This window comes from Indicator indicator, chromosome 3 (assembly GCF_027791375.1).
Source record: "Indicator indicator isolate 239-I01 chromosome 3, UM_Iind_1.1, whole genome shotgun sequence".
Lineage (NCBI taxonomy): Eukaryota > Metazoa > Chordata > Aves > Piciformes > Indicatoridae > Indicator > Indicator indicator.
The window spans coordinates 7204209-7230546 of record NC_072012.1 but is presented as its reverse complement, the minus strand read 5'-3'; the positions used below and the strand labels follow the sequence as shown (position 1 = coordinate 7230546).

The following is a 26338-nucleotide window of genomic DNA, read 5'->3' as shown; positions in this document are numbered from 1 at the left end:
TCCAGTGTTCCACTACCCTCATGGCAAAGAATTTGCTCTTAATACCCAATCTAAATCTGCCCTTCTCTAGTTTGAAGCCACTGCCCCTCATCCTATCACTGCAGGCCTTTGCAAACAGTCTCTCTCCATCCTTCTTGTAGGCCCCCTTCAGATACTTCAGGTTCCTTTTAACCTCTAACATTCTGTGATTCTGTAACACAGAGCCACTGCAGTGGCCTTTCCTGCATCAAACCCAGCCCTGACCAGATCTGCCACCCTCATTTCATCAGCATGGTGTTAGCTTGGCCAACACGAAGTGAGACAACAGGACCCAGACACTGCAGTAACATAGGCTTGGTGCAGGAGCACACACCTGCCGCTGTCGTCGTACCAGCTACAGGCCGACTCAGAATCTGAAGCAGAGACTCTAGAAATAAATCTTGACTTCCACTGCTGGAACTTCCCCAAAACCTGCACACACCTGGACCACCACAGTGCAAACCCTGCCACAGTCCACAAGCCCAAGGACTTGTCTTTGGACTCGATAGGAAATCGTCACTTAAAGACCACCTGGAGACAAAACCAGCAGGTCCTTTGAACATCATGCCATGCAAACTCACCTTCAGATAAGCACAACATTTTATTTCCCAGGGTAGTCTTTAGGTAGTTTCCACTTAATATTTGATTGTTTGGTAAAAATCAAATCTTGGGGAAAGAACAGCCTTGGCAGGTATATTTTGATGACAGAAACTGGCCTTCACAATTGCAGAAAATAAAAATTTGGTTTGGTATTTAAGGTAAAGGGATGCTGAGCTTGTATCACTTGTGTTATAAACCAGGTAAACACAAGTTCAGTAGCACTGGTCACTGTAGAACGTATGTTACCAAAAATGATTTTTAGTGAAAAGTTCATATTAAAAAGAATTTTTTTTTCCTCACCACCTAAGCATCTGATTCCTATAAAACTGTCTTCTCCCAGTCCTCTGAGATGAAATTCCAATTATCAAAAATGTTTTGCTCTCTAGACTGTGGCACTCTGGCACATCAAAGGAAGCAGAGACCAATTCACTGCAAAAGCTTTTCCGAAGCTCCAGAGCAGCATTTCCAAACCACAACCTCCTTCCTTTGATCCTTCCCTTGAAACCTACTCTAAAACTTGTACATGTGTCCATAAAACACAGCCCCATGACCTGAGCTGGTCTTGCTAACATTCAAACCAAACACATGACAGGTGAAACACGGTGAGATCATACCATTTGACTTTGGAGCCATATGATCAGAGCCTCTGCTGTAGAGTCGGGGATCTGGCAGCGCAGACCCTCTCTCTCATCTGCATCCATCATCTCCAGCAAGCCCCGCAAGTCCTCCACCAGGTGCAGAGCCCGCAGGCCTCCCATGAAAGGGGAGGTGGGGGACTGGCAGTCAAAGATGCCATTGGAGTACTCCAGTGCCTTTGAACCTGGAGGGAACAAATCATAGAACCATCCTGGTTGGAAAAGATCTTTAAGATGATTGTGTCCAGCCATTCTTTAACTCTACCAAGTCTGGTGCTAAACCATGTCTCTCAGCACCACATCTCTGCCTTTCTGAAACACCTCCAGGGATGGAGATACAACCGTCTCCTTGGAGAGCCTATTCCAGGGTTTGAGAACCCTTTCAGTGAAGAATGTTGTTCTTATAGCCACCCTAAACCTTCCCTGCTGCAAGTTGAGGCCATTTCTTCTCATCCTATCGCTTGTTACAAGGGAGAAGAGACTGACACCCCCTTTGCTCCAATCTCCCTTCAGAACACTGTGGAGTGAAAAGGTCTTCCCCTCAGCTTCCTTTTCCCCATTCTAAACAACCACAGGTCCCTCAGCTGCTCCTCATGATCGCACAGCATCAGGCCCGAGTCGAGCAGGTCAGACAGGGAGGTTGCAAAATGCGAGGTGGCATTTGCTTCCAGCAGGCATTTATCTGAACTACACTCAGTGCCAGGGCTCCACTCTGCCTGCACCATGCAGGAACTTGGAGAAGGGCAAGCCCTTGGTGATGTGCTACAAGAACAGCAGCTCCAGCAGGAGCTGGACAGAAGGAAGGAAGTGGGCTGATCCTACAGAGGACATGCATGCCACAGGTGTGCCCACAAGTTTAAGTTCTGGGCTGGCCTCTGGCTCCCCAGAATGTGTAAGAGGTGGAAAGTCCTGTGGGGGTGGGGGAAAAACAGGCCCTGACTCTGATTCACCCTGACTCTTTGAGTCACCCTGTACAGACTGCATGATCCAGTGTGATGGTGTCCAGGAGACCACACTCTGCACTTTTCATTGTTATGCTGCTCCAAGCCACTGGTGTTTTTCAAAAATAATAAAGATAACCAAAATAAGATTTAAAAAAAGACCAAATTACTTCTGTATGAGAATAAATTTTTAAACCCGACAGTTTGACATGGTAGCACTGACATTTGCATGTTAATAAAGAGAAAAATCTCTTATTTGCATAAACTCACAGTACGTGTATTTGACCTACATTAAAAGCTGCTATATATTAAGGAAGGAAACTACAAATTCAGGATTAAGGTTGATTTAAGTCAAGCTAGCTAATTCCAACTATAATTTCCTTCAGCACAGTGGTTTGTGTACTTAATACTGTAAATGCCTTGGCACAACGAGACGTGTTCATGACAGAGCATCATTTGTACTGACAACTTTTGAAAACTATGTGTGCCATACATTGCATTTCCATGAACTTTCATTCACCTCAACTGGCAAGTCATAAAAACTCAAGTATTCTGTTAATTCCCTCAAAAAAAAAAGGAAAAAAAAAGGGAAAAAAGAAAAAAAAAAAGAGTGATTAATCCCCAAAAAAGCATAGGATTGGGTTATGTTACTTTATAGGTCTTGGGTAAAAGAAGTCTGTGGTGACTTAAACATCCCAACAGTACATTTTATTTTTATATGAAACTTCAGCATGCCATAAGTAACAGGCTCCTGGAAACCCAGATACATGGAGCAGATCCAAATACCAGTATCTACTTATGGAAGTTAGTAAAGTCACAGCTTATATGTGTTTTTAGAGACCATTAACGTCCAACTGAATTTACTTTACACATGTTCCTGCTATGTGTCGTTAATATATTTAGGAAAACTGCAGAGAAAAGTCATTGTTCAAACAAAGCCCCCTCCCTGGAGATGTTCAAGGCCAGGTTAGATGAGGTCTTGAGCAACCTAGACTAGTGGGAGGTGTCCCAACCCATGGAAAGGGGTTTGGAACTAGATGATCTTTAAGGTCCCTTCCAACCCAAGCCATTCTATGAACTTGTATGTTGACTTTTTTTCCCCTGAGGGAAATTAGGGTAAGTGAAGCTATTAAAGACTTCATGACTGTGTTTCTGTCCTTACAGAATATTTTTCTCAGTTTGGGTACCTGTTTGCATTGCTCTGCTGGAATAGGATTAAACTATTAACTTCTTGCTGCTTTGCTCTTCTGTGTTGTGTACCTATCTAACTCACTAGACTCAAAAGCAGTATACTTTGTGATGCCTCTCCTTGGTCCACCTAAAATTCATAGGTTCTTAAAAAAAAAAAAAAATCAAATATTCAAGACAGTTCCTAACCAAATACTTGGACCCAGAGCATTCCAATTTTAAGTAAAAGAAAAATCAAATTTACATGTTAACTCTCCAGGGTTGAGAGAAGTTCAGAGTAGCCACTATTAGCCAGCTTACTCCTTCTGCCTTGCAGCAGCTCTTTAAATACAATCAGCCTGGTCCTGAAGTGTGCCTTGTTCTTGGCTTTCATGCTGCTGTGTGCAACAGCTGAATTGCATTACTCAACCACTTCGAGCACCATTTTGACAGAGGCTGCGTGAGAGTCTGCAACCTCTCCACTCCATCTATTTTAATTGGTAACCTGTAACAGAAGACATCAAACACAACTACCACCACACTACCTTCTCTGCCTGAAACTCTGCCCTCCACGTGGAAGAAAGGAAGATAAACAGATAAATGAACAAGCTGCCCAAGTGCTTACCTGCAATAATGCCATCCATCTGCTCCAGAGCCGCAGCGAGCATGTCACTTGCATCGCTCATCATCTTCTCTCTTCTCAGGAACAACCACCAGCTACACCCTAAGGAGCAATAAGACACCAATAGTGTCAGTTGGCTTGTGAAGTCTTCAAATTATTCTGCAAAAGAGAATTTATTTTACTGCACATTCTCTAAATTCAGACACCACTGACACAAGACCAGCAGGAAGACCACAAGACTTGGAGCTGTTCACCACCAGGCATCAACTGGAATCAAAGAATCAAAGCACCTGCTTGATGATTCAGTTTAAACTCTTGGTCATCCTGCAGCTTGCTCTGCATGCAGGTCCAAGCCACAGAAGGAACATCCCACAGAGCACATCAGAAATCCCACTAGCACTTCAGTGAAGCTTGCATAGACAACACATTAAAAGGAAGCTGCAACTCAGCAAAACAACATGTGTCTAGCTGCTGTATTTTTCTTCTCCCCAAGCCAGCTCAACATGAGCCAGCAGTGTGCCCAGGTGGCCATGAAGGCAAATGGCATCCTGGCCTGTATCAGGAATAGTGTGAGCAGAAGCATCAGGGATGTTTGTCCCCTTGGACTGAGCACTGGTGAAGCCATACCTTGAGCTCTATGTTCAGTTTTGGGGCCTTCACTTCAACAAAGACACTGAGGTACTGGAGCACATCCAGAGAAGGACAGCAAATCAGGTGAAGGGTCTGAAGAACAGGTCTTCTGAAGAGTGGCTGAAGTAACTGAGATTGTTAAATCTAGAGAAAAGGAGGCTGAGGGGAGACCTCCTTCCTCTCTACAACTCCCTGAAAGGAGACTGGAGTGAGGTGGGGGTTGATCTCTTCTCCCTAGTAACTAGCATAGGATGAGAAGAAATGGCCTCAAATTGCACCAAGGGAGGGTTAGGTTGGCTATAAGAAGAAAGCATTCTTCTTCATGGAAAGCATTCTCAAACACTGGAACAGGCTCCCCAGGGAGGTGGTTGAATTCCCACCCCTGGAGGTTTTTCCAAAGAGACAGAGATGTGGTGCTGAGGGACATGGTTTAGCACCAGACTTGGTAGACTTAGTGGTTAGACTCGAAGATTTTAAAAGTCTTTTCCAACTAAAATGATTCTGATTCTAAGATTTCTGAACACCTGACAAGTCCTGGACATGCAGCTATTTGCCTACAGGAAGGATAACTCAAACACCCATGACTCCCTGGATGTAGTGTTAATACACAGACTATCCATCTGAACAAGTTGCTCAGACCTCACACTGTCATGCAATTCAATCTCACCCTCAAACACCTGAAAGCTGGAACTGGTGTCTAGAGGAGTACTTCCAGCAAAGTCTGAACAAGCAAATCTGCCCAATGTGACTTGAACTAGGTAGGTTCCATATCCCAACTGGCTGACAATTAAGCCTGTACTGATGTAGTTTGCTGAAGTGGAATTGCAAAGGTCAGGAGGGTACCGACCCTTCCACCTCAGCACCACAGACACACAAGCCACCGAAGTACACATGGCTTTAATCTAGGACACACAAGACTACTTCTGCTACAAGTAAAGTTAAGGAACAAAGCTAAACAAACACCAGGAAGGAAAACGCCTTTTAACCTTTTGCACACTGCCATTTGGTTCTTGTATTCAGCTGCACCACTGCTGTCGTTTGCCCCAACAAGAGCAATTAAGAAAGTTGTTCACAGTGTGTCTATCCTAAGTCCTGGGAAGGAGTCCACTAAAAGCAAATGAAATCAAAAATTCATGTTATAACATGAATTCTCCCTCATATGTGTCACCTTATTGGTTTGACCCAGATGGCAAGTAGCTTTAGTTAAGAGACTGCCAGCTAGCTTTGCTGAAAAGCTGTCCTTACAATACAAAAAAACCAAGACAATTTCATCTTCCTATCCAAATTTTTACTACATGAAGTAGCTCCAAATCCTAAGGTACCTTTTGACCTACAACACAAGGATTACTGTGGTTTTGGCAAATCCCTTGCTTTGCTATTTAATTACCAGAGTCAGAAAAGCCATGAGAACTTTAAGAAGCCAAAATACCTTCAAAGCTGGAAGTGGGCAGATTCAGCTTGGATGTTAGGAAGAAATTCTTCACCATAAGGGTGGTGAGACACTGGGACAGGTTGCCCAGGGAAGTGGTTGAAGCCCCATCCCTGGAGGTTTTTAATGCCTGGCTGGATGTGGCTCTGATCTAGTGTGAGGTGTCCCTGCCCATGGCAGGAGGGTTGGAACTAGATGATCCTTGAGGTTTCTTCCAACCCTAACAATTCTAATGATTCTATGATTCTAAGATGTTGAAAAATCTGATAAAATGCAGCAGCATCACAGCTAAAGACTTCTAACCTTCAAGGAGGAAACTGCTGATTTTAAACAAAATGTAAGTATTAAAAATCAAGCACTACAACACCTGTCATAATATGCAGGTCCTACAAGACATTTGGACTGGTGCTTCTACACCAAATAAAAATGAGCAGAAAAATGCAGCTGTTGGACAATGCTAAAGACAGTCTTGATTTTTTTCCTCCTTTAGGATTTCCTGGTCCTGCTCATGTGTGGGTGTCTACAAATGTGGAGTGTGAATGGCCTGTGGTGGGTTTCACTCAAAGCAAAAAACACACAGAGAAAGCTCAGAGCTGCAAAACAGATTCCTCACAGCTTTAAGCAGAAAAGCACCAACAAAGCAAAGTGTCCACAAACCTGCAAGAGCCAATTAATGTTTGGAAATCAGGAGCACCCATGATCTTCACAAAATCCTTATAGAATCATTGAATGGCTTGAGTGGGAAAGAACCTTAAAGATCATATAGCTGCATCCCCCCTGACATGGTCTGGGACACCTCCCACTTGACCAGGTTGCTTAAGACCTCATGCAGCCTGGTCACAAAACACTTCCAAGGTTGAGGCATCCACAACTTCTCTAAGCATCTTGTTCCTGTGCCTCCCCGTGCTCACAGGAAAGAATTTCTTCCTAATGTGTAACCTAAATCTAGCCTGCTCTAGTATAAAACCATTGCCCCTTGTTCTATCACTGCAGGCCCTTATAAAAAGTCCATCTCCAGCTTTTCTGTAGCCCCCTTCAGTGGGGGGGGAATAGGGGAAAGCCACTATAAGGTAGATGCCAACCACAAGATTCCCTTGTTTGCCCTTGTGTCTAATTCTCATCCATAAGCTTTCCACCTATTCATGGCAATTCTTCAGGGACAGTTTTTCACACTCATATCCATTTCCTGACATAGAGGGCAATGCCTCCACCCCTCCTTCCTTGCCTGTCCCTCTGAACAGCCTATAGCCACCAAGAGCCACACTCCAGTCACACCAAGTTTCAGTGATGGCTATCAGGTCATAGTTTTCCAGCTGCACAGTCGCTTCCAACTCCTCCTGTTTATTGCCCATGCTGTGTGTGTCTCTGTAGAGGCACTTCAGCCAGGCAGTTGGTTGTATCACTTTCTTAGTGGAGTGTCCCTTGATTCTTTTTAGGTGCCTCATGGGAGTTTCTTTGCTGGCTCCTATTACCTTAAAAGCCCCCAGCTCAGCTCCGCAGGACTTGGACTGCCCTCAGCATCCCAGCATGTTGGGGCAACAGGGCCCAGACGAGCACCACCTCCTTCTAACCACTGTGTATCAGCCCACTCCTCAATGTGCATGAACACCTAAGGTGAGGAACAAAGAAGCCAGGCTCTTCTCAGAAGTGCCCAGTGACATGACAAGAGGCACATTAAGATAACACATTAAGAAACAATAAATTTCCCTAAGTATTGAAAAGAAGAAAGGAAAAAAAAGAAACCTGAAATAAATGATATTAAAAATGACACAAGCTTTTTTACTGTGAGGACGGCAAGCACTGGAAGGACTTGCCCTGGGCTGGAGACCTCCAGTGGTGCCTTCCCACCTCAGCCATCAAATGAGTTGAGTGCAGCTCATTATCAAGTGTAACAGGTTAAAGGGCTTTGAACAGGCTAACCTGCCTGAAGTGAGAGGAAAAGTAACACACAGAAGCTCCAGGTTGAGATAGAGAGTTGAAATAAAAAGAGTTTAATATAAAATAACACAGAATCACAGAATACATCTGGTTGGAAAAGACCTCCAAGATCATACAGTCCAACCTGAAAGCCAGCACTTGAAGGGTCGGCACTACACCACGTCCCTAAGCAGGGACATTGACTCCACCCCTGTCCTGGGCAGACCATTCCAGTGTTTGAGAACCCTCTCTGTGAAGAAGTATCTCCTAGCATCCAGCCTGAACCTCCCCTGGGGCAGCCTGAAACCATTTCCTCTGGTCCTGTCACTTGACACCAAAGAGAAGAGGCTGCCCCGTCCTCACTCCAACCTCCCTTCAGGGAGTTGTAGAGAGTGATGAGGTATCCCCCCCTCAGCCTCCTCTTCTCCAGACTGAACAACCCCAGCTCCTTCAGACACTCTTCATAGGCCATGTGCCCTTCTCCAGCCTCACTGCCCTTCTCTGGACACGCTTCAACACCTCAATGTTCTTCCTGTAGTGTGGGGCCCACAACTGAACACAACACTCAAGGTGTGGCCTCACCAGTGCTGAGCACAGGGGGATGATCACCACCTCCTGCTGGCCAGAGTGTTTCTAATCCAAGCCAGGATGCCATTGGCTTTCCTGGCCACCTGGGCACACTGCTGACTCATGTTCAGTCCACTGTAAACCAGAACTCCCTCTCTGAGTTGCAGCTTTCCAACCACACATTCCCAAATCTGTAGCTTACCATGGGGTGGTTGTGACCCAGGTGCAGTATCTGGTGCTTGGCCTTCTTAAACTTAATACAAATAACACAATCATAATGCACAATTACCCTAGCTTAGCCTACTTGCAGAAAAAGTGCAGTGAAATGCAGGAAAAGAACAGAAAAAAACCAAACAAACCTCATAAAACAGAAACCAAAACCAGTGAACCACCCAACTTCCAACCATTTTGCTGCCATCCCTGTGGGAAAAAAAAGCAACACCCAAACCCTGGAACCCAAGAGCAACATCCAGAACAGGAAGCCTCTCGTGTTACACTCTGAACTTCACAGACCCATCACATTTTGCTCCACCCAGCACTTTAATTTTGAACGTGGCATGACAGCAGCATGGTATGAATACCAGCAGATTCAACTTAACCCATGACATCAAGCATTAAATAATGTCCCAAGGAGGCTGCCTAAGGAAGAGCCTACTGCAGGCTAAATAAGCACTAAGGAACAGAGTACTTCCTTAATGGGGTTTGTTCACAGTGTCCCCCGTGTTTCACACCTTCTTTCCAGGAAAGACATTAATGGGGGGCAAGGAACTGCTAATATACACTTGGCTAACAAAGCCATCCAGGCATAACTACCCCTCTGGTTTCCAAAAACAGCACTTCTTGCTTTTCTAAACAAGGGTTTTGTCCATGCTTGTCAAAAATCCTTAAGGCAAAAGCAGCAAGGGCAGACAGTGGTTACAACAGCACCCAAGAGACTTCCAGCATCTACCCCACTGCTATCTGGTCCTGACTCCAAGGAAGGAGATGTCTCAGTTTGCACAGTTCTTCCTCCATTGCTACTGCAAAAAGGAGTGGTGCTGCTGAGAGCAGCAGAAAGAAATATTATGACAAAATTTTGTGAAGCAGGCCTGTACAAATGCACTCATCTCCAAAAATCCTTCCACCAACTCATGGAGCATGTTAGCAGCCTGAGAAAGCCCACAGCTGAGAATCGTGAAGAGGTAAAACAGAAAAGGAAGACAAATCCCTTAAGTCAAATGGTTGGAGATAACACATGAAAAAATCCCATTCCCCCAGTTATTTGGTCTGAAAACTGAGCACTGAAAACTAGCCTGAAGCAGCACATCCTGCTCTGGCCACCTTCCCAGTACTGTGCAGCACATCCAGCAGGAAATCAAATTGCTGTGATAGAAAAATAATATTGGAAGCATTCCTCACCAGTAAGGGCATAGAATTGTTTTTCTTCTTTGCATGCCATCACCAGAATGTGGGGAACAGATGGGCACGAGGGAAATCAAAGACATACACCAGTGGACCAAAGAACAAACCGTGTGAAACAAGAAAAGACAACAAACTGCAGGAGGAAGAAGGTGGGAAGGGAGGTGCAGAGGGAGTGACAGAAACACAACTATTAGACAGAAGTCATAAATCAGTAGCCTTTCATGGATTACAGGAAAGAGGACAGCACTGAAACACAGGCAGATTAACTCCTGAATCTACTGAAGGGCACCAAGACTACTTCTGACTCCACAAACTTTGAGAGGAGTCCCAGCTCACCACCAACATTCTCTGCTTTTCATGGCTTTGGTCTAACAGAAGTAAAACCGCAGTGAAAACTCAAGGCTTTAGTTTTTTCTGTTAGCAGTGACTAAAGGAAAACTACAGTCAGGTAACATGAATGAAAATCCATCCTGGAAAAGTACAATGGAGCCTCTTAAGAAAATAAGGACTAGCTCATGTTTCAGATCATGGCAGAGAATCACAGAAAACATCCAGTTGGAAGAGACCTCAAAGATCATCCAGTCCAAATTTTGACCCAGCACTGAAGGGTCGGCACTAAACCATATCCCTAAGCACCACACATCCACACGCTGCTTAAACACCCCCAGAGATGGTGACTCCACCACTGCCCTGGGCAGACCATTCCAATATTTGAGAACCCTCTCTTTGAAGAAGCGTGTCAAGCAGTTTGAATTCCTTTCAACCACAAAAGCAGAAAGTGGGGGGGGGGGAGAAAAAAAAAAAAAAAAATCACTTTAACACATATGGATCTATGAAACAGCAGATAAATGAGATACCAAGATGCTCACAGGAGACAGAGGGCACCAAATCCACCCCAGCATGATGCCACAGAGAATACATGTAAGGTACTGTCAGTACTCCTCCTATCTGACAGATCATTTAAAATAAGTTTTCTCTTGTTTTCTAGGAAAATGACAACACTTACCTTCCTGTGTGCACAATCTGTGCAAGACGGGGCGGGAGGGGGGTGGGTGTGTTTACAAAGGCAGATCCCCCTTTTTTAGAGCTCCCAGCTGAGTATCTTGCTCATGCTGACAAGAACAAGCATTGCTTCATCAAGGCTGTGTTTACAATCCACCATTAAGAACACGAAAATAAAATGCAGCTATCTCCACTATCGGTTATGATTAATCTTATCACTAGCTGGCATTTCTACTGCATCCCTAGCTGCTACGGAGACAACATGATGTGTTTAACGTCCCTTCCTCTAGTTCAAGCACACCAGCTGGTTGCTAGGGCTATGCTGTTCACTTTTCAGTAGGTGGACATTTTTTTAATTTTTATTTTTGAATGACATACAAACCCTCTGGCTACAGCACTTGTGAGGATCTATTCTAAATGGCTAACAGAGAAAACAAAACACTGCCCTGCAAATAAATTCAAGGAAAGACAGGGGAAAAAAACAAAACCAAAAACACCAAAGGGCTTTGTGAATGGGAACTGCAGTCTGCTGAATGCAAATAGGAAAGCTGCCTGAATATGGATTTCATAATCAGGTATTTAATTAAGATGGCAGACTTTAAAAAACTGCTTAAACATTTTACATATGTAGGAAATCACAGTTTCTCCATCCAGAGGCTTTCTTTCCTAGATCAAATAACACAGAGACATCTAGAAGCAACATTTTCAAGTCTATTCTCTTTTCTATTTTGTGGTGGTCTCATTTTGAATGTCCACCTGTAAAAAACACACCACATTTTAGAACTCAAAGGCTCGCAGAGCTGAGGAGAATCAGCACCTGCTAGCAAGACCAAAAGCCAAAAGGACTTACCATGCCCTGCATGCAACCTCTTCCAGGAAGGGCAGGAGCTGGCCTTCTGTCCCACTCCTTTTCCTCTTTTTCCAAATGCTGAGCATGTGCACAGAAAGCATCAGCTGCTGATTATTTTTATGATATGATGTAATAAGATGGATGACTTGAGTTTCCCACAGCTCCCATTCCTATATAACACTCCTTTAACCAGAAAGTTTGAATGGACAGAAATTATAAACCTCACTGAGGGCTTTTTTCTGAGGGCTGTAAAGTAAAAAAAAAAAAAAAAAAAAAAAAAGGAATCCCAGGAGCAGGATGTTACCCCAGAGTAGTCTACCCCAAAACCACAATGAAAAAGCTAATAAATTGAAGTCATCTTTTATGAGTAGCGCATGGGAAGAGAACCTGTTCCACAGCAAAAGTAAGACCCCAAATTTCATCTTGCTGTCAAAATTCCCGTCCTTGCATTTTTGGCAAGAGGTCTGAAGTGTATTCTGGATTCATCTCTCTTGCCTCACAACACTAAACCAACACACTCTTAGCAATTAACTTTTACCAGGTAAAACTCTGCTTGGTGAAGATAAATGGCATTTCAGACCCACAATCACGTCTATTTGTGCTTTTTCTGGTGGGCTAGAAGAGATATACAAATATATTTGCAAAATCTATTTCAACCACAAATAAGATCAGCTTCAAATGAATTCAGTCTAAATCACTGGCACAATTTTTCCTGGGCTGTTTTGAAGATACTCAGCTATAGTGCCACCAGTCACTTAATAATTAATATATTCAGATAATTTACACTGAAACTCATGAACTTTTAGCATTAAAAAAAAAAAAACAAACCCTACTCTGTTTCATACATTCCAGGTATGAAAAAAAGAAACTAGAAAGGAAAATGGATGCTGGTTGAATATATTGCTCCGGTATTTTGCAAGAGAAGAACTAATGACATTTAAGAAGTAAAAGTAAGAAATATTGAAAATATCTTAGCAGAAATAATGTAGATAAATATCTCAGCATGAGGCAGGGACAGGAAACTAGTTAGGTCCCAAACATGCCTTGAGTTGCACAATTCAGACACTTCCCCCAAGGAGAGCCCCTGGCCACTGCATGGAGACAGGTACTTCTGCTCAGGTTCCCCTTGCACCTGGGACCCTCCCTGGTAGCTCCTTCTGGCAGGCAGCCATGCTCTCTTGCCCCAGAATGGCTGAAGAGGCCAAAGTAAGGAGGCCTGGTGAGACCAGACTCATCCTCTAGCTAGTCCTTCCATGCACAAGTCCTTTATTTGGGGAGGGCAGCTAGGAAGAGCCTAGTTTCTGGAGCAGGAATCCTGTAAGGTCAGGCTCAGGGTCCCACCAGAGCCCCAAGAGCCCAATGCTCAACCACGCAGAAAGGACAAACTTTATTATGAGTAAAACCCATTGTTTGCAAAGACTTAAACTGAGAGTGCTTACTTATTTTTATCTACATAAACACATTTCTTCTTGGATTTGCTGAACTCTGGTCAATGACAAAAAAGCAACAAATGTCCCTTTGTTCTCTAACTGTACATCCTTTCTTTGTTTCCTGATTCTTATTATTTGTTCAATATACAGGAAATTTTATTTCCTTTAACTGATAAAAATTAATAGAAGCAGACTGAGGATGAAAGCCCATCCCAGAATATGTAAGAACTGTCTTGAGATAAAAGGTAACAAGCCGCAGAAAAGACTAAAAAGTATTTTAACAACATAAAGAAAAAAAATCTCCTTTCAATATAGGACTGTTTAAAGCTTTAGTCAAATCACACTCCAACTTTGATCACTAATCAGCACCTTCTGCACTTCACCATAAAATCTATTAAACATCTTAGTCATGGTGCAAAAGCTAAGCCTTGAGAAGATCAGCATCTTAGGATAGTGTGTCAAAGACACAGCAAACAGCTTATATAAACATCCAAAGTCTCTGAGTCAAAGCTTATGCCTCAGATTCACATCCAACTGCAAAACAAATTTATTTTGGCCTGCAGTACTGAAATCATTCTGGTTGCTTATCTTGGCTACCTAATCTCAAGCAGCTCTTTCTCTTTTTTTTTTTTTTTTTCCCCTCAGTTGAAAGGAATTAAAAACCACAGCAGGTGACAACAACTTGTTTAGTGATGAACAAGTGAGCTCTGTGATGGCTGGATGACAGAGAGGCAGTCAGAGCAGTAATAACTAACTTATCCCTGGAGATACTCAAGGTGAAGCTCAACAGGTCTCTGGGCAACCTGATCTAGTTGAGGATGCCCCTGCTTACTACAGAGGGGCTTGGACTAGATGACCTTTGGAGGTCCCTTCCAACCAAGACCATTCTATGATTCTACTTGCAAGCACTTCAGCTTCATGCTCCATGCACAAGCAATCTAAAGTCAAATGGAGCCTTGCAAAAAATCCCCTCAGACACACCTCACTTCAAGCTCTTCATGTTTTTACTGCTTAACTACTTAGCAAATGCCTTCAACTATGCACCTTAGAGATACTGAGAAATCCCACATGTGCCTGGGAACAGATCCTCCTGGAAGCTATGCTGAAACACATGAGGGACAGGGAAGTGATTTGAGACAGCCAGCAAAGCTTCATCAAGGGCAAGTCCTGCCTGATCAACCTAGCAGCTTTCTAAGCAGAGAGACTACATCAGTGGACAAGGGAAAACCAACAGAAGTCATCTACCTGGTCAAGAGAAGAGCAACAGATGTCATCTATCTGGACTTCTGTAAAGCCTTTGACACAATCCCCCACAACATCCTTCTCTCGAAGCTGGAGAGGTACGGATTTGATGGGTGGACTGTCCAGTAGATAAGGAATTGCTTGGATGATCACATCCAAATAGTAGTGGTCAACAGCTCGATGGCCAGATGGAGACAGGTGACAAGTGGGAAGGAAGAATAAACTGCACCAGTACAGGTTAGGAGGTGATCTGCTAGAGAGCAGCCCTGTGGAGAAGGACCTGGGAGTCCTGGTGGATAACAAGTTATCCATGGGACAGCAATGTGCCCTTGTGGCCAAGAAGGCCAATGGGATCCTGGGGTGCATGAAGAGGAGTGTGTCCAGCAGATTAAGGGAGGTTCTCCTTCCCCTCTACTCTGCTCTGGTGAGGCCACACCTGGAATATTGTGTCCAGTTCTGGGCTCCCCAGTTCAAAAAGGACAGAGTCCAACAGAGAGCTACCAGGATGATGAAAGGACTGGAGAACTGCCCTATGAAGAAAGGCTGGGAGACCCAGGGCTGCTCAGTCAGGAGAAGACTGAGAGGGGATTTAATAAATGTTTCTAAATATCTGAGGGCTGGGTGCCAAGAGGGAGGGGACAGGCTCTGCTCAGTTGCACCCTGGGATAGGACAAGGGGCAGTGGATAGAAACTACAGCACAGGAGGTTCCACCTCAACATGAGAAGGAATTTCTTCTTCACTGGGAGGGTCACAGAGCACTGAAACAGGCTCCCCAGAGAGGTTGTGGAGTCTCCTTCTCTGGAGATTTTCAAGACCCATCTGGATATGTTCCTGTGTGACCTCTGCTAAATTCTATAGTCCTGCTCTGGCAGGGCAGTTGGACTCAATCTTCAGAGGTCGCTTCCAACCCCCTAACATCCTGTGACCTTGTGAACTGCATGACTTCAACATTTAGGTTTTACCCTTTATTAAAGCTTTTGACAGTTACAAATATCAATCTTTTGTTTCCTGCAAATGCCTTAAGGAATCGCCTTAAAATGCCTAGTATTTTAATGAAATATCACTTCCTCCTGCTCCACTTCACTTGCAAAATCTGCCAATTTAAGGAGATAAAGCAGGTTTCTGAGAAATGTCAAGGATACTAACTTGTCATTTCTGTGATCTGGGTTTGTTTCTTTTTCTTTTGTTTTTTTCTTTCTTTTTTTTTCCTTCCCCTAATAATCTATTTAAATTGTCTTTTTAAAAAAACAGCGGAATGCTATCCAAAATTATTGAATAGTCTATTATTTTACAGACTACAATACCCAAATCAGTCCTGCCAGCTAATTAAAAACCTTCACAGAAACAGAGGTTTAACCTCCTCTGTTGAATTATAGGGTTTAAAAAATAGACAAGAACACAAACAAGACAACTACCATTCAGTTTTTCTAAACCAAGCCTCAGTTATCAATGAAACAAGTGTTGATGTGCTTGTTTTGAAACTTCTACAAACCTACTTTGATGTTACCCAGATAAAATTTGCTTATGATTTCACAAAATCACAGAATGATCTGGGTCAGCAGGGACCTCCAAAGGTCATCCAGTCCAAACCCCTCTGCAGTCAGCAGGGGCATCCTCAACTATACCAGGTTGTCCAGAGCCCTGTCAAATATCATCTTGAATATCTCCAGGGATGGGGCCCCAACCACCTGCCTGGGCAACCTGTTCCAGTGTTCTTCTAATCTCACACTAAAGAACTTGTTCCTAACATCTAATCTAAACTTACTCTTCTCTAGTTTGAAGTCACTATGCCTCTTCCCATCACTGCAGGGCTTTGTAAACAGTTTCTCTCCATCCTTCTTGTAGGCCCCCTTCAGGTACTGGAAGGCTGCTATTAGGTCTCACCAGAGCCTTCTCTTCTCCAGGCTGAACAACCCCCTGCTCATTTTTGTGGCCCTCCTGTGGATCCACTCCATCAGGTCCCTGTCCTTCCTGTACTGAGGGCTCCAAAATGGGAATGTCTTTGTTGAAGGAGAAGAAACATCAACTTGCTGTTGCTACACTGCAATACCAGTGCTGTCCTCAGCACTGGAAAGCATTTCCAGTACTGGTCACCCTCTTCTAACTCAGTACAGCTGGAGACAGACCCTGGACCAAATCCTGTGTCCTGTGTCAATGCTGCTGCAGGAGTGTCATGGGTTTAGCCAACTGAATCCGTGAATGTTCAATACCATGCTGACATCATGCCAGCTTTAAAACAAAAGTGCTGGCTGCAGCAAAGTTATGGGGCTTGTAGTTCAGATTGTAACATAGAGAGGCTTCAGGGTTCTGGTTTGGGGATGTTAGTCTTCTCCACTGGACTGGCTGCCAGTTTAGGGGCTGGGGAAGTTTGATTACTGGCTTCTACAAAACAGGCTAAGGTCATTGCACATTGTGTCATCTCATTAAACTCCCTACCTCAGCTGAGGGAGGGGGTAGGGGTGGCAAGGGAGGTTTGTGTTACTTTCCCTCCCATCTTTGTGAGGGGGGCTTCCTTGTGAGAACAGGCTGTCTCAAGACCAGGACAAGTAGGTTCTGGCTGTGGCAATGGTCTCACTGAAAAAGATAGCACCAGTGTTCAGGGGGTTTCACTGCAGAGACTGTGTTCCCTTGTGGTATTTACTGCCTAACTACTGAACCAGGAGGAAAAAGAGCCAGAGGATGTCCAGGTATCTGAAATAGGGTATCCAGCAGTGGAAAGGTAAGGTCAGCAAAGAGGTGACATTCCATTGAGGGAAGCGTTAGAATCATAGAATCGTTTTGGTTCGAAAAGACCTTCATGATCACTGAGTTCAAACGTTATCTAACTCCACCAAATTTGGGGCTAAACCACATCCCTCAGCACCACATCTCTAAGTCTTTTAAACACCTCCAGGGATGGGGATTCAGCCACCTCCCTGAGGAGCCTAAATCCCAGCACTTAAAAACCCTTTCAGTGAAGAACTTTCTTCTGATATCCAATCTACACCTGCCCAGGTGCAACTCGAGGCCACTTCCTCTCTTCCAGTCACTTGCTACTAGGGAGGAGAGACCAATGCTCACCTTGCTACAACCTCCTTTCAGGGAGTTACAGAGATTGAAAAGGTCTCCAGTCAGCCTCCTCTTCTCCAGTCTAAAGAGCCATGACAGTGTATTCAGCAGGGAAGTGACCTGTCTGAGTAAGGTACCAAGGAGGTGCCCAACACCATGTGCCCCAGAGGCAGCCTGCTGAGTAAATAGTCAACAAAGCCAATCTGATCAGATTTGAGCATGAGCCTGGGAGTCCTCAGCAGGTCACATTTAGCATTGACCCTACAACAAGTGATCAGCAAAGGGACTTGTGCCCAGAGGGTAGCACTCTGGCTACTAGGGCTGCCCTGGAAGCCTGCAGGAGGAAGGGAAACTGGCAGATCCTGAGACAAAAGACTTCTTCAGAACTGAAACCAATACTGAGAAGCCGCTGCAAGACAGCTGCGATATTCCTTCCAGCTAGAGGAAACATTTTCAGATGGCTGCACGTGAGTTCTCAGGCCACCAGCACTCCTCAGGCTGTACTGAACAGCAGTTCTGGATGACAAGACCATCTTCTCTGTACTCACATGACATCTTGCACCACAGCCACCCAGCCCAAGGCTCATGTGGTACTACAGCAGTGTGGTCCAAGGCAGGTAACTTCCAGCTTAGGTGGAACATTCACACAGCAGTCTGCCAACTCAAAGAATAGGTCTATGCTGTGAAAAATCCATTATGTTCCTAACCCTGGCTGCCAAACTCAGGAGAGCTAACCTGACTTAAGCAGACATGAAGTTAAACTGGGCATTAAATCAAAACAAAGGGTATATCAAAACCAGTCATCCGGAAGGCCTTAAGTTACATGTTGCTCTCCTGAGCTTGGACTCCCATCACTCATGGCTATCTGAATTGGTTAGCTTACCTGAGCACAGCACCTTCATCTACCTGCACAGTATTCTCACCAGTGGGAACTTCTTCATGGGAATTTCACACCAGCAGGGAAAAAGACAGCACTCCATATGGAAAGAGCATCCATGAATCTCAGGCAGAGCTTCACACTGCTACTCATGCCACACTTAGCAGGGATGGATATTCAGCTTGTGACTAAGCATTCATTATCTTGTAAATAATCAACAGTGTATCTGTCTGCAGACCACAAGCAATTAATCTTCAAATCATTTAGGACTGGGCACAGTATGAGGGAGAGGAAAATCAATCCTACTAACACTAGGAAATAATACAGTGCTTTTCTGAGGTAAGAAAATATCAAGTAACAATGAAGAGAAACACACCAGCATGCATGCCAAAACACACATAAGAGCACAAGGGTGTCTCCAGTACCTCTACAAAAGTAGCCTGCTCCTTGGAGGCTTCTTGCTCAATAACTGTAAATCCAGCCTGGTGCTCCTTTGCTTGCAAGAGCTGACAAGATCCCAAGAAGCTGCTGTGGCTGTAGGCCAGTGACCTTGTGCTGTGCTATGCTTCAAAGACATATGCAAAAACCTAATGCAAGTAACATGAGAACACAAAGCTTCCTAACCTGTTGTAATGTCAGCAAGGCTACAAACTTGCTCTAGATAACACAAGAGATAGCAACTCAGATGCATCTCAGTGCTCAGTAGTATGCATCATGGCATTCACCACAGCTGTCATAATGCACTGTAATTTACACAGTGCACACACTCCCTACAATGCAGACCTCAGAACTGTCTACATGCTTTGTGGCAGCAGAAACTAACAGGTGTTGACAAATTATCAGATAGCAGAAGTTTTAAAGGAGACAGTCCACTACTACTGTTGTGTGTGTACACCGTTTCTTGCCATCAAAGCTGACTACACTAAGAGTTCATTATGATGTAGCAATGTTATTGGGCTTTTACTTCCCATCCTCACAACAGGCAACAATTGCAGTTGCTCAAAGTAATGCTGCCTCTACCTTTAATGACTGGGTATGATCACTGGCTGACAACACCCTACTGAATGTGGAACCACACCTTAACACTGCACTCAAGCACCAAGAAACCCTTTGGCATCAGACATCCCTGATGAAGATGAATGCTTGCAGAAACTATTCAGAGCACACCACATTTGTGCTGGTCTGTGTATATCAAACTTCCCAATTCCCTGCCCAGAGCACTGCGGCATGCCTGGCAGAGGGCTTGTGAACAGGAGCATAGCTGCAAAGAATGAAACCACAAATTAGGCTACAAAGGAGCAGGAACATGCGAGTGCAGACAAAGTAGCTGCTCTAGATACTCTCAGGATGCAAAGGTGTTAACTTCTAACAGTGTCCAAAACTGCAAGGGAAGCAATAAACCATGGTAGACTGTTGTAATGAGAAAGACCAGAAGCAGCAGGAGGAAAGGGAAGGCAGCAATAAAGAAAATTCTTGACAAAGTGATAAGCACTAAACCCACAAAGGCTCCCGTGAGTATTTGCAAGTTGGCAAATGGAGATTGCCATTGTTCCATTGATAGACTATTGTAGGGCTGAAACACCGACAGTCAACAAGGCTCTTCTCTGGATAGCCAGAGATGGGTCAGAGAGCGACATCCCTCACCTGTCTTGTGCTGGGAGCGAGGAACAGATGCCAAAGGGACCAGAGAAACCAGCTTGGTTGTCATTTTCTCAGCAATGCTGCATCACCTGATAGGATTCCTAACCCAAACTTCTGTCCACATGGACAGAGATGTCTGTTTGCAGTCCACATGGCAGAGCCACCACGGCTGCTTTACCACCGCCATTGCCTGGCAGACCTCAGGCAGAATGACATTCAGGGCAAATTAAGTCTTGACCACTCAGCACCAAGCCAACACCCTTGGCACTCAGACCCACAGCAGAGTTGAATTTTTCTTTTTTTTTTCTTAACTGCTTATCTGCAAAACGGCTTTACACCAACTCAGCATTTCACAGCGTTTATAATCAGGTCCCCTTAGCTTGGATGGACGACCTAGCTGAACCACAGCCTGAAACAAAGAGAGCATCTTTCCAGTAAGACCCATCCAGCCTGAGATCAGCAAGCTGGGTAAGCCCACATCTGACAGCAAGCTTGCTCCTAATGATAGCGAAGTAAATGGTACTAGAAATGTGCTTAATACTGGTTGCCTGTTTGACTGAATGACCAAAGCAGGACCTCAAAATATAGAGCTTGTCAGCATTGTACAACCTGTGGGTGCTTTCATCAGCACTCTAAAATCCAGAGTAAAGCATCTGCCCTTCTCACTGACTAGTCCATCAGCTGCCAGATGGGACCTCTGCAGAAACCAAACAAAAGCATCCTGATCTTTGTGGCTAAAATCTTCCTTCTTTCTCCACTTAGAAGATACCACCAGAGCACAACTGCAGCGGCTGAGGGAGGGAAGAGGCCAAGGGAAACACCAAAGTTACAAAACTCATATCAAGTCTGCAACAAAATCACGTTGTCTTCCAATATTAATCTTGCTTCAGATGGCTCTGGTTCAATGTTCACCAGCAGCACACAGAAATGCAATCTCTGAACCAAGATAGTTCAACATCTAATATAGTTGCCAGCACAGAAACATGGTGGAGCAACTGATACAATTTGAGGGCTGCATTGGATGGCTACAAACTCTTCAGACAGGACAGGCAAGGAAGTGGTGGTGGTGTAGCCCTGTATGTTAGGGAGTGTTTTGACTGTCTTGAGCTTAAGGATGGTGACAATAGGGTTGACTGTTTAGGGACAAGAATCAGAGGGAAGACCAACAAGACAGATATCATGGTGGGAGTCTGTTATCTACCACTCAACCAGGATGAAGAGGCAGACAAAATATTCCACAGGCTGTGAGAAGTCTCACGATCACTAGTCCTCATTCTTGTGGGGCACAGTATGGGGGAAACAGTCTAGGAGGTTCCTGGAGTCTGTGTGTGGAACAGACAACTGGTGAGCGAGCCAGCTAGCGAAGGCTCCCTGCTAGGCCTGTTGGTTGTGAACAGAGGAGGACTTGTAAGTGATGTGATGGCTGGAGGCTGTCTTGGGCATAGCAATCACAAAATAATAGAGCTTTTAATATTCAGAGAAGTAAGGGGGTGGTCAGCAGAACTGCCGCCATGGAATTTCAGAGGGCAGCTTTGTGCCTGGTTTAGAGACTGGCTGACTCTTGGAGGGCAAGTTGTAAAGGACAATGAAATCCAAGAAGCCTGGACATTTTTCAAGAAGAGATCTTAAAGGTGCAGGAACTGGCTCACCCCGTGTGCCAAAAGATGAGCTGGCAGGGAATTAGACTGGCCTGACTAAATAGAGATTTGGCTGGAACTCAGGAAAAAAAAAGGAGAGTTTATGACCTTTGGAAGAAGGGGCAGCAACTCAGGAAGAGTACAAGGATGTAATGAGGTTATGGAGGGAGAAAATTAGAAAGACCAAAGCCCCACTAGAACTTAATCTGGCTAACTGCCATAAAAGACAATTAAAAAAAATGTTTCTATAAATATGTTAGCAACAGAAGGAGGACTAAGGAAAAACTCCATCCTTTATTGGATGTGGGGGAAAACATAGTGACAAAGGCTGAGGAAAAGGCTGAGGTGCTTAATGCCATTTCTGCCTCAGTCTTTAATACTAACAGCAGTTGCTCTCCAAGTGCCCAGCCCCTTGGAGCTGGAAAACAAGGAACGGGAGAAGAATGAAGCCCCCATGATCCAAGAGGAGATAGTTAGTGATCTGCTATGCCTCATGAACACATACAAGTCTACAGAGCTGGATGGGATCCAGGCAAGGATACGGAAGGAGCTGGTGCAAGCGCCCACTAAAGCTACTTTTAATCATTTAGCAGCAGTTAACACATGGGAAGTCCCAGCTGACTGATGTTTAGCAAATGCACTCATCTACAAGGACCAGAAGGAGGATCTAGGGGACTACAGGCCTGTCAGTCTGACCTTGCTGCCATGGAAGGTTATGCTGTAGATCATCCTGGGTGCCCATCACACGGCACATACAGGAAAACCAGGCGATTCGGCCTAGGCAACATAGATTCATGAAAGGCAGGTCTTGCTTGACTCACCCAATCTCCTTCTATGACAAGCTGACCCACTTACTGGATGAAGGGAAAGCTGTGGATGTTGTTAACCTGGACATTAATAAAACCTTTGAAACCATTTCCCACAGCATCCTCTTAGAGAAACTGCCTGGTCATGGATGCTCTGCAGGGTAAAAAACCGTACGGATGGCTGGACCCAAAGAGTAGAAGGGAACAGAGTCAAATCCAGTTGGTAGCCCAGATCAAGTGATGTTCTCTAGGGCTCAGTTCTCTTTAATGTCTTTATCAATGATCTGGACGAGGGGATTAAGTGCACGATCAGTAAGTCTGCAAGTGACACAATGCTGGGTGTGAGTGTCAACGTGCCTGAGGGTAGGAAGGCTCTACAGAGGGACCTAGACAGGCTGGATTGATGGGCTGAGGCCAAATGTATGAGATTCAACAAGGCCAAGTGCTGGGTCCTGCGCTTGGGACACAACCACCCCATGAACACTCCATGCTTAGGGAAGAGTGGCTGAAAAGCTGCGCAGCAGAGAAAGACCTGAGAGTGTTTATTGACAGTCAGATGAACATGAGCCAGCAGTGCACCCAGGTGGTCACGAAAGGCCAACAAGCATCCTGGCCTGTATCAGGAACAGCGTGGCCATTAGGACCAGGGAAGTGATCGTCCCCCAGGACTCAGCACTGGTGAGGCTATACCTTGAGTGTAGGGTAGGGTCCCCACTGTAAGAAAGACATGGAGGTGCTGGAGTGTGTCCAGAGAAGGGCAACAAAACTGGTGAAGGGTCTGGAGAACGAGCCTGGTGAGTTGTGGCTGAGGGAACTGGGGTTGCTTGGGCTGGAGAAAAGGAGGCTGGGGAAAGACCTCTTTGCTCTCTACAACTCCCTGAAAGAAGGTAGGAGCCAGGTGGGTGCTGGCCTTTTCTCCCTACAAACAAGCTCCAGAATGAGAGGAAATGGCCTGAAGTTGCACCAGGGGAGGTTTAAATTGGACACAAGGAAACATTTTCTTCACCTTAAGGGTTGTCAATGCCTGGAACAGGCTGTCCAGAGAAGTGATGGAGTCACTGTTCCTGGAGGTGTTTAAAAGATGTGTAGATGGGACACTTTGGTTTGTGGTTTAGTGATGGACTTGGCAGTGTTAGGTTTGTGGCTGGACTTAATGATCCTAAAGGTCTTTTCCAACCTAAAAATTCTATGATTCTGTAATTCTTGGTTTCATTGTTATCTTTTAAAATCATCAGCTGCTAAGGTCATGAGAAAAGAAACCTCCTCCATGCACAAGACCACTGGTTTCTGAGTAAGGTGTTTCAAACATCTGAGCATTTTTGGATGATGCCCACCTGCCACAGCAACAATTATTCTGCTCCCTCTTTGTCCTGGTGCCACTCACTGTAAGCCTTGGAGGTCATCTTGCTCAAACCAGGCTTAACCTCCAGCACCAAAGCCCTAAGTCCCAACTACTTTATACACCTTAAATCAGTATGCATTAATCTGATCAGGAGGGAGGAAAAAGGAGTGTTTCCCAAACCACTCCTCACTGTACACCTCAGTACGGATGTACCAGAGAAGAATCAGGCCTTCAGAAAAAAATGAAGAGTAAATATAAGAGTCCTTGTGCTTTCCTAATGAACTAGAGGGAGTTCTCTGGCCTTGTCACTAAAGGCTAGATGATCCAACTGAAACTGATCTCCCCTCATGAGACAAAGTTATTTCTTCTCCTACTTTCTTACGCTAATTCAGATTTGTCTATGTCCCATTTTTGGTATCTAAATTAAGACTATTGCTCATAACCAGATTATGTGGCATTTATTCTGAAGAGTAAGAGATACTGGTACAGCTAAAAACTCCATAGAGACACCCTGTGTATGTAAGCCATGACAATTATATACCGGATTAATAAGCACTAAGAAGAATTTCTGATGTAATGCACATGACCCTCCTTCATTTCTTAATACCATGATTTCAAAGTGTGATGTGTCCTTGAAACACCTGCAGACAGATAGCTTTACCAAAAAAAGCTTCCAAATTCCAAAAGGATAACTCGGGTTCATCTCCAGTTTTGAGATAAGAGAACGTCTGGGAGTGAGCTTATGCTTGCTGGCCAGTAGATAAGCAACCTGAGATACTAACATCAGTTTTATGCAGCATGGATCTGAGCTTCTCTCACAGACAGAAAGGGTCAGGGAGATTCAAAACACAGTTGGACTTGATGATCTATGATTCTGTGATGCAGAGCTCCTGCTACAGCCCATCTCTAGCTGTAACCAGCACCACTTGTGCTGCCACTGCTGCCAAAAACCTCACAACATGTGCTAGAACCCTGCAAGTTAAGTGTGAAAGCCTTCACACCAGCTGCTCTGTGCCTACTGTTGCACACTCCAGGTTCTAACCCAGACCTGAGGGCTCCTCAAGCCCAGTGAGGAAAAAGCATCCAGATCTGTGAAAAGTCATGATCAGCTCCACAAAACCTCAGTGTACAAATAATCAGCAATTCAGGTATCATGAGCAAACCTGGATGAAACTGATTCCTGTAGCATGTCCTAGCTCAGGACAGCTCTGCTCAACACTAGAAGAGAACACATACAAAGGAGGCATCAGCTACCTAAGATATTCAAACGTGGGAAAAAAACACCCAGCCACAAACAACAAAAAAAACCTGGTTAAAATACTTGGTGCTGCTGTCCATCTTTGAAGGTCTCATCTAAGGCATCAGGATAGCTGTCCCACTCATTAAAGAAAAACTAAATATAATCTTGGAGTTAAACCTCAAGCCCCTAAAACAAGCTCAGCAAAGTTTTGCATCCCCAGATAGAGCACATGGTCGAAGACAGCTGCTTTCTCCACCACCTTCACCAGGCAGAGCACGCCCAGAACAAAACTGTGTTAAACCATGCAAGACTTTGGACAGGAAGTTTATCAAACAAGGCATCTAAAGCCAGACAGAAGGTGGTATGGGAACCTCTGAGAACCTGCAGAGAAGCAGTGACAGGATGTTCCAAAGTAAGGTGAAGAAATTCTTCATGTGACTTCACTGCTCCTCTGCTCCAGATCATGTCCTCCCCAAGAGGACTAAATTGTCCTAATGCTGACTGGTGCTTCAAAGCACCTTTGTACAAAGCCAGAATTCCTGAAAATCAGTTTCTAAGTAACTTTGAGTAAGTAGTCAACAACATCATTACCATGACTTCCTCTGTAACAGAGTTCATAAACCCATGGTTCACAGAATCACAAAATGGTTTAGGTTGGAAGAACCCTTGAAGATCATCTAGTTCCACCCCTCTCCCATGTGCAGAAACACCTTCCACTAGACCAGGTTGCTTGATGCCCCATCCAATCTGGCTTCAAACACTTCCAGGGATGGGACATCCACAACCTCCCTGGGCAGCCTGCACAATGCCTCACCACCCTCACAGTGAAGAATTTCTTCTAACCTAAATCTACCCTCCTTAATTTTGAAGCCATAGTTTCTCACCCTTCCACTAACTCCCTGATAAAAAAGTCCCTCTCCATCTTTCCTGTAGATCCCATTTAAGTACTGGAAGGCTGCTATAGAGTCTTCCTGGAGCCTTTTCTCCACACTAAACAATGCCAACTCTTTTAGCCTGTCTTCATAGGACAGGTGCTCCAGTCCTCTGATCACCTTCATGGACTATCCTTTGGACTCTCTCCATGTATCTCTCTTACACAGGCTGTATCTGTGCTTGAAATCGCCCTGACCCAGGTGCAGGACCTTGCACTTGGCCTTCTTGAACTTCATGAAATTTGCACAGGCCTCAAGCCTGTCAAGGTCCTGGTATTCCTTCCCTCCAGCATGTCACCCACACCACACAGAGCTTGGTGTTGTCAGTAAACTTGCTGAGGGTGCACTTAACCCTATTGCCCA

At 44.7% G+C, this 26338-nt stretch overlaps 1 protein-coding gene across 1 annotated transcript in view; it reads right to left on the bottom strand.

The window, feature by feature from the left end:
• PPFIBP1 (PPFIA binding protein 1) overlaps positions 1–4050 on the bottom strand; it is a 61463-nt gene extending 57413 nt beyond the window's left edge. The window contains exons 1-2 of the mRNA XM_054399821.1: positions 3987–4050; positions 1233–1438 (exon numbers count right to left, since the gene is read on the bottom strand). Coding sequence (XP_054255796.1) covers positions 1233–1438; positions 3987–4050 — 270 coding nt within the window. The remainder of the gene's footprint in view (positions 1–1232; positions 1439–3986) is intronic.
• Between the last annotated feature and the right edge of the window lie 22288 nt (positions 4051–26338).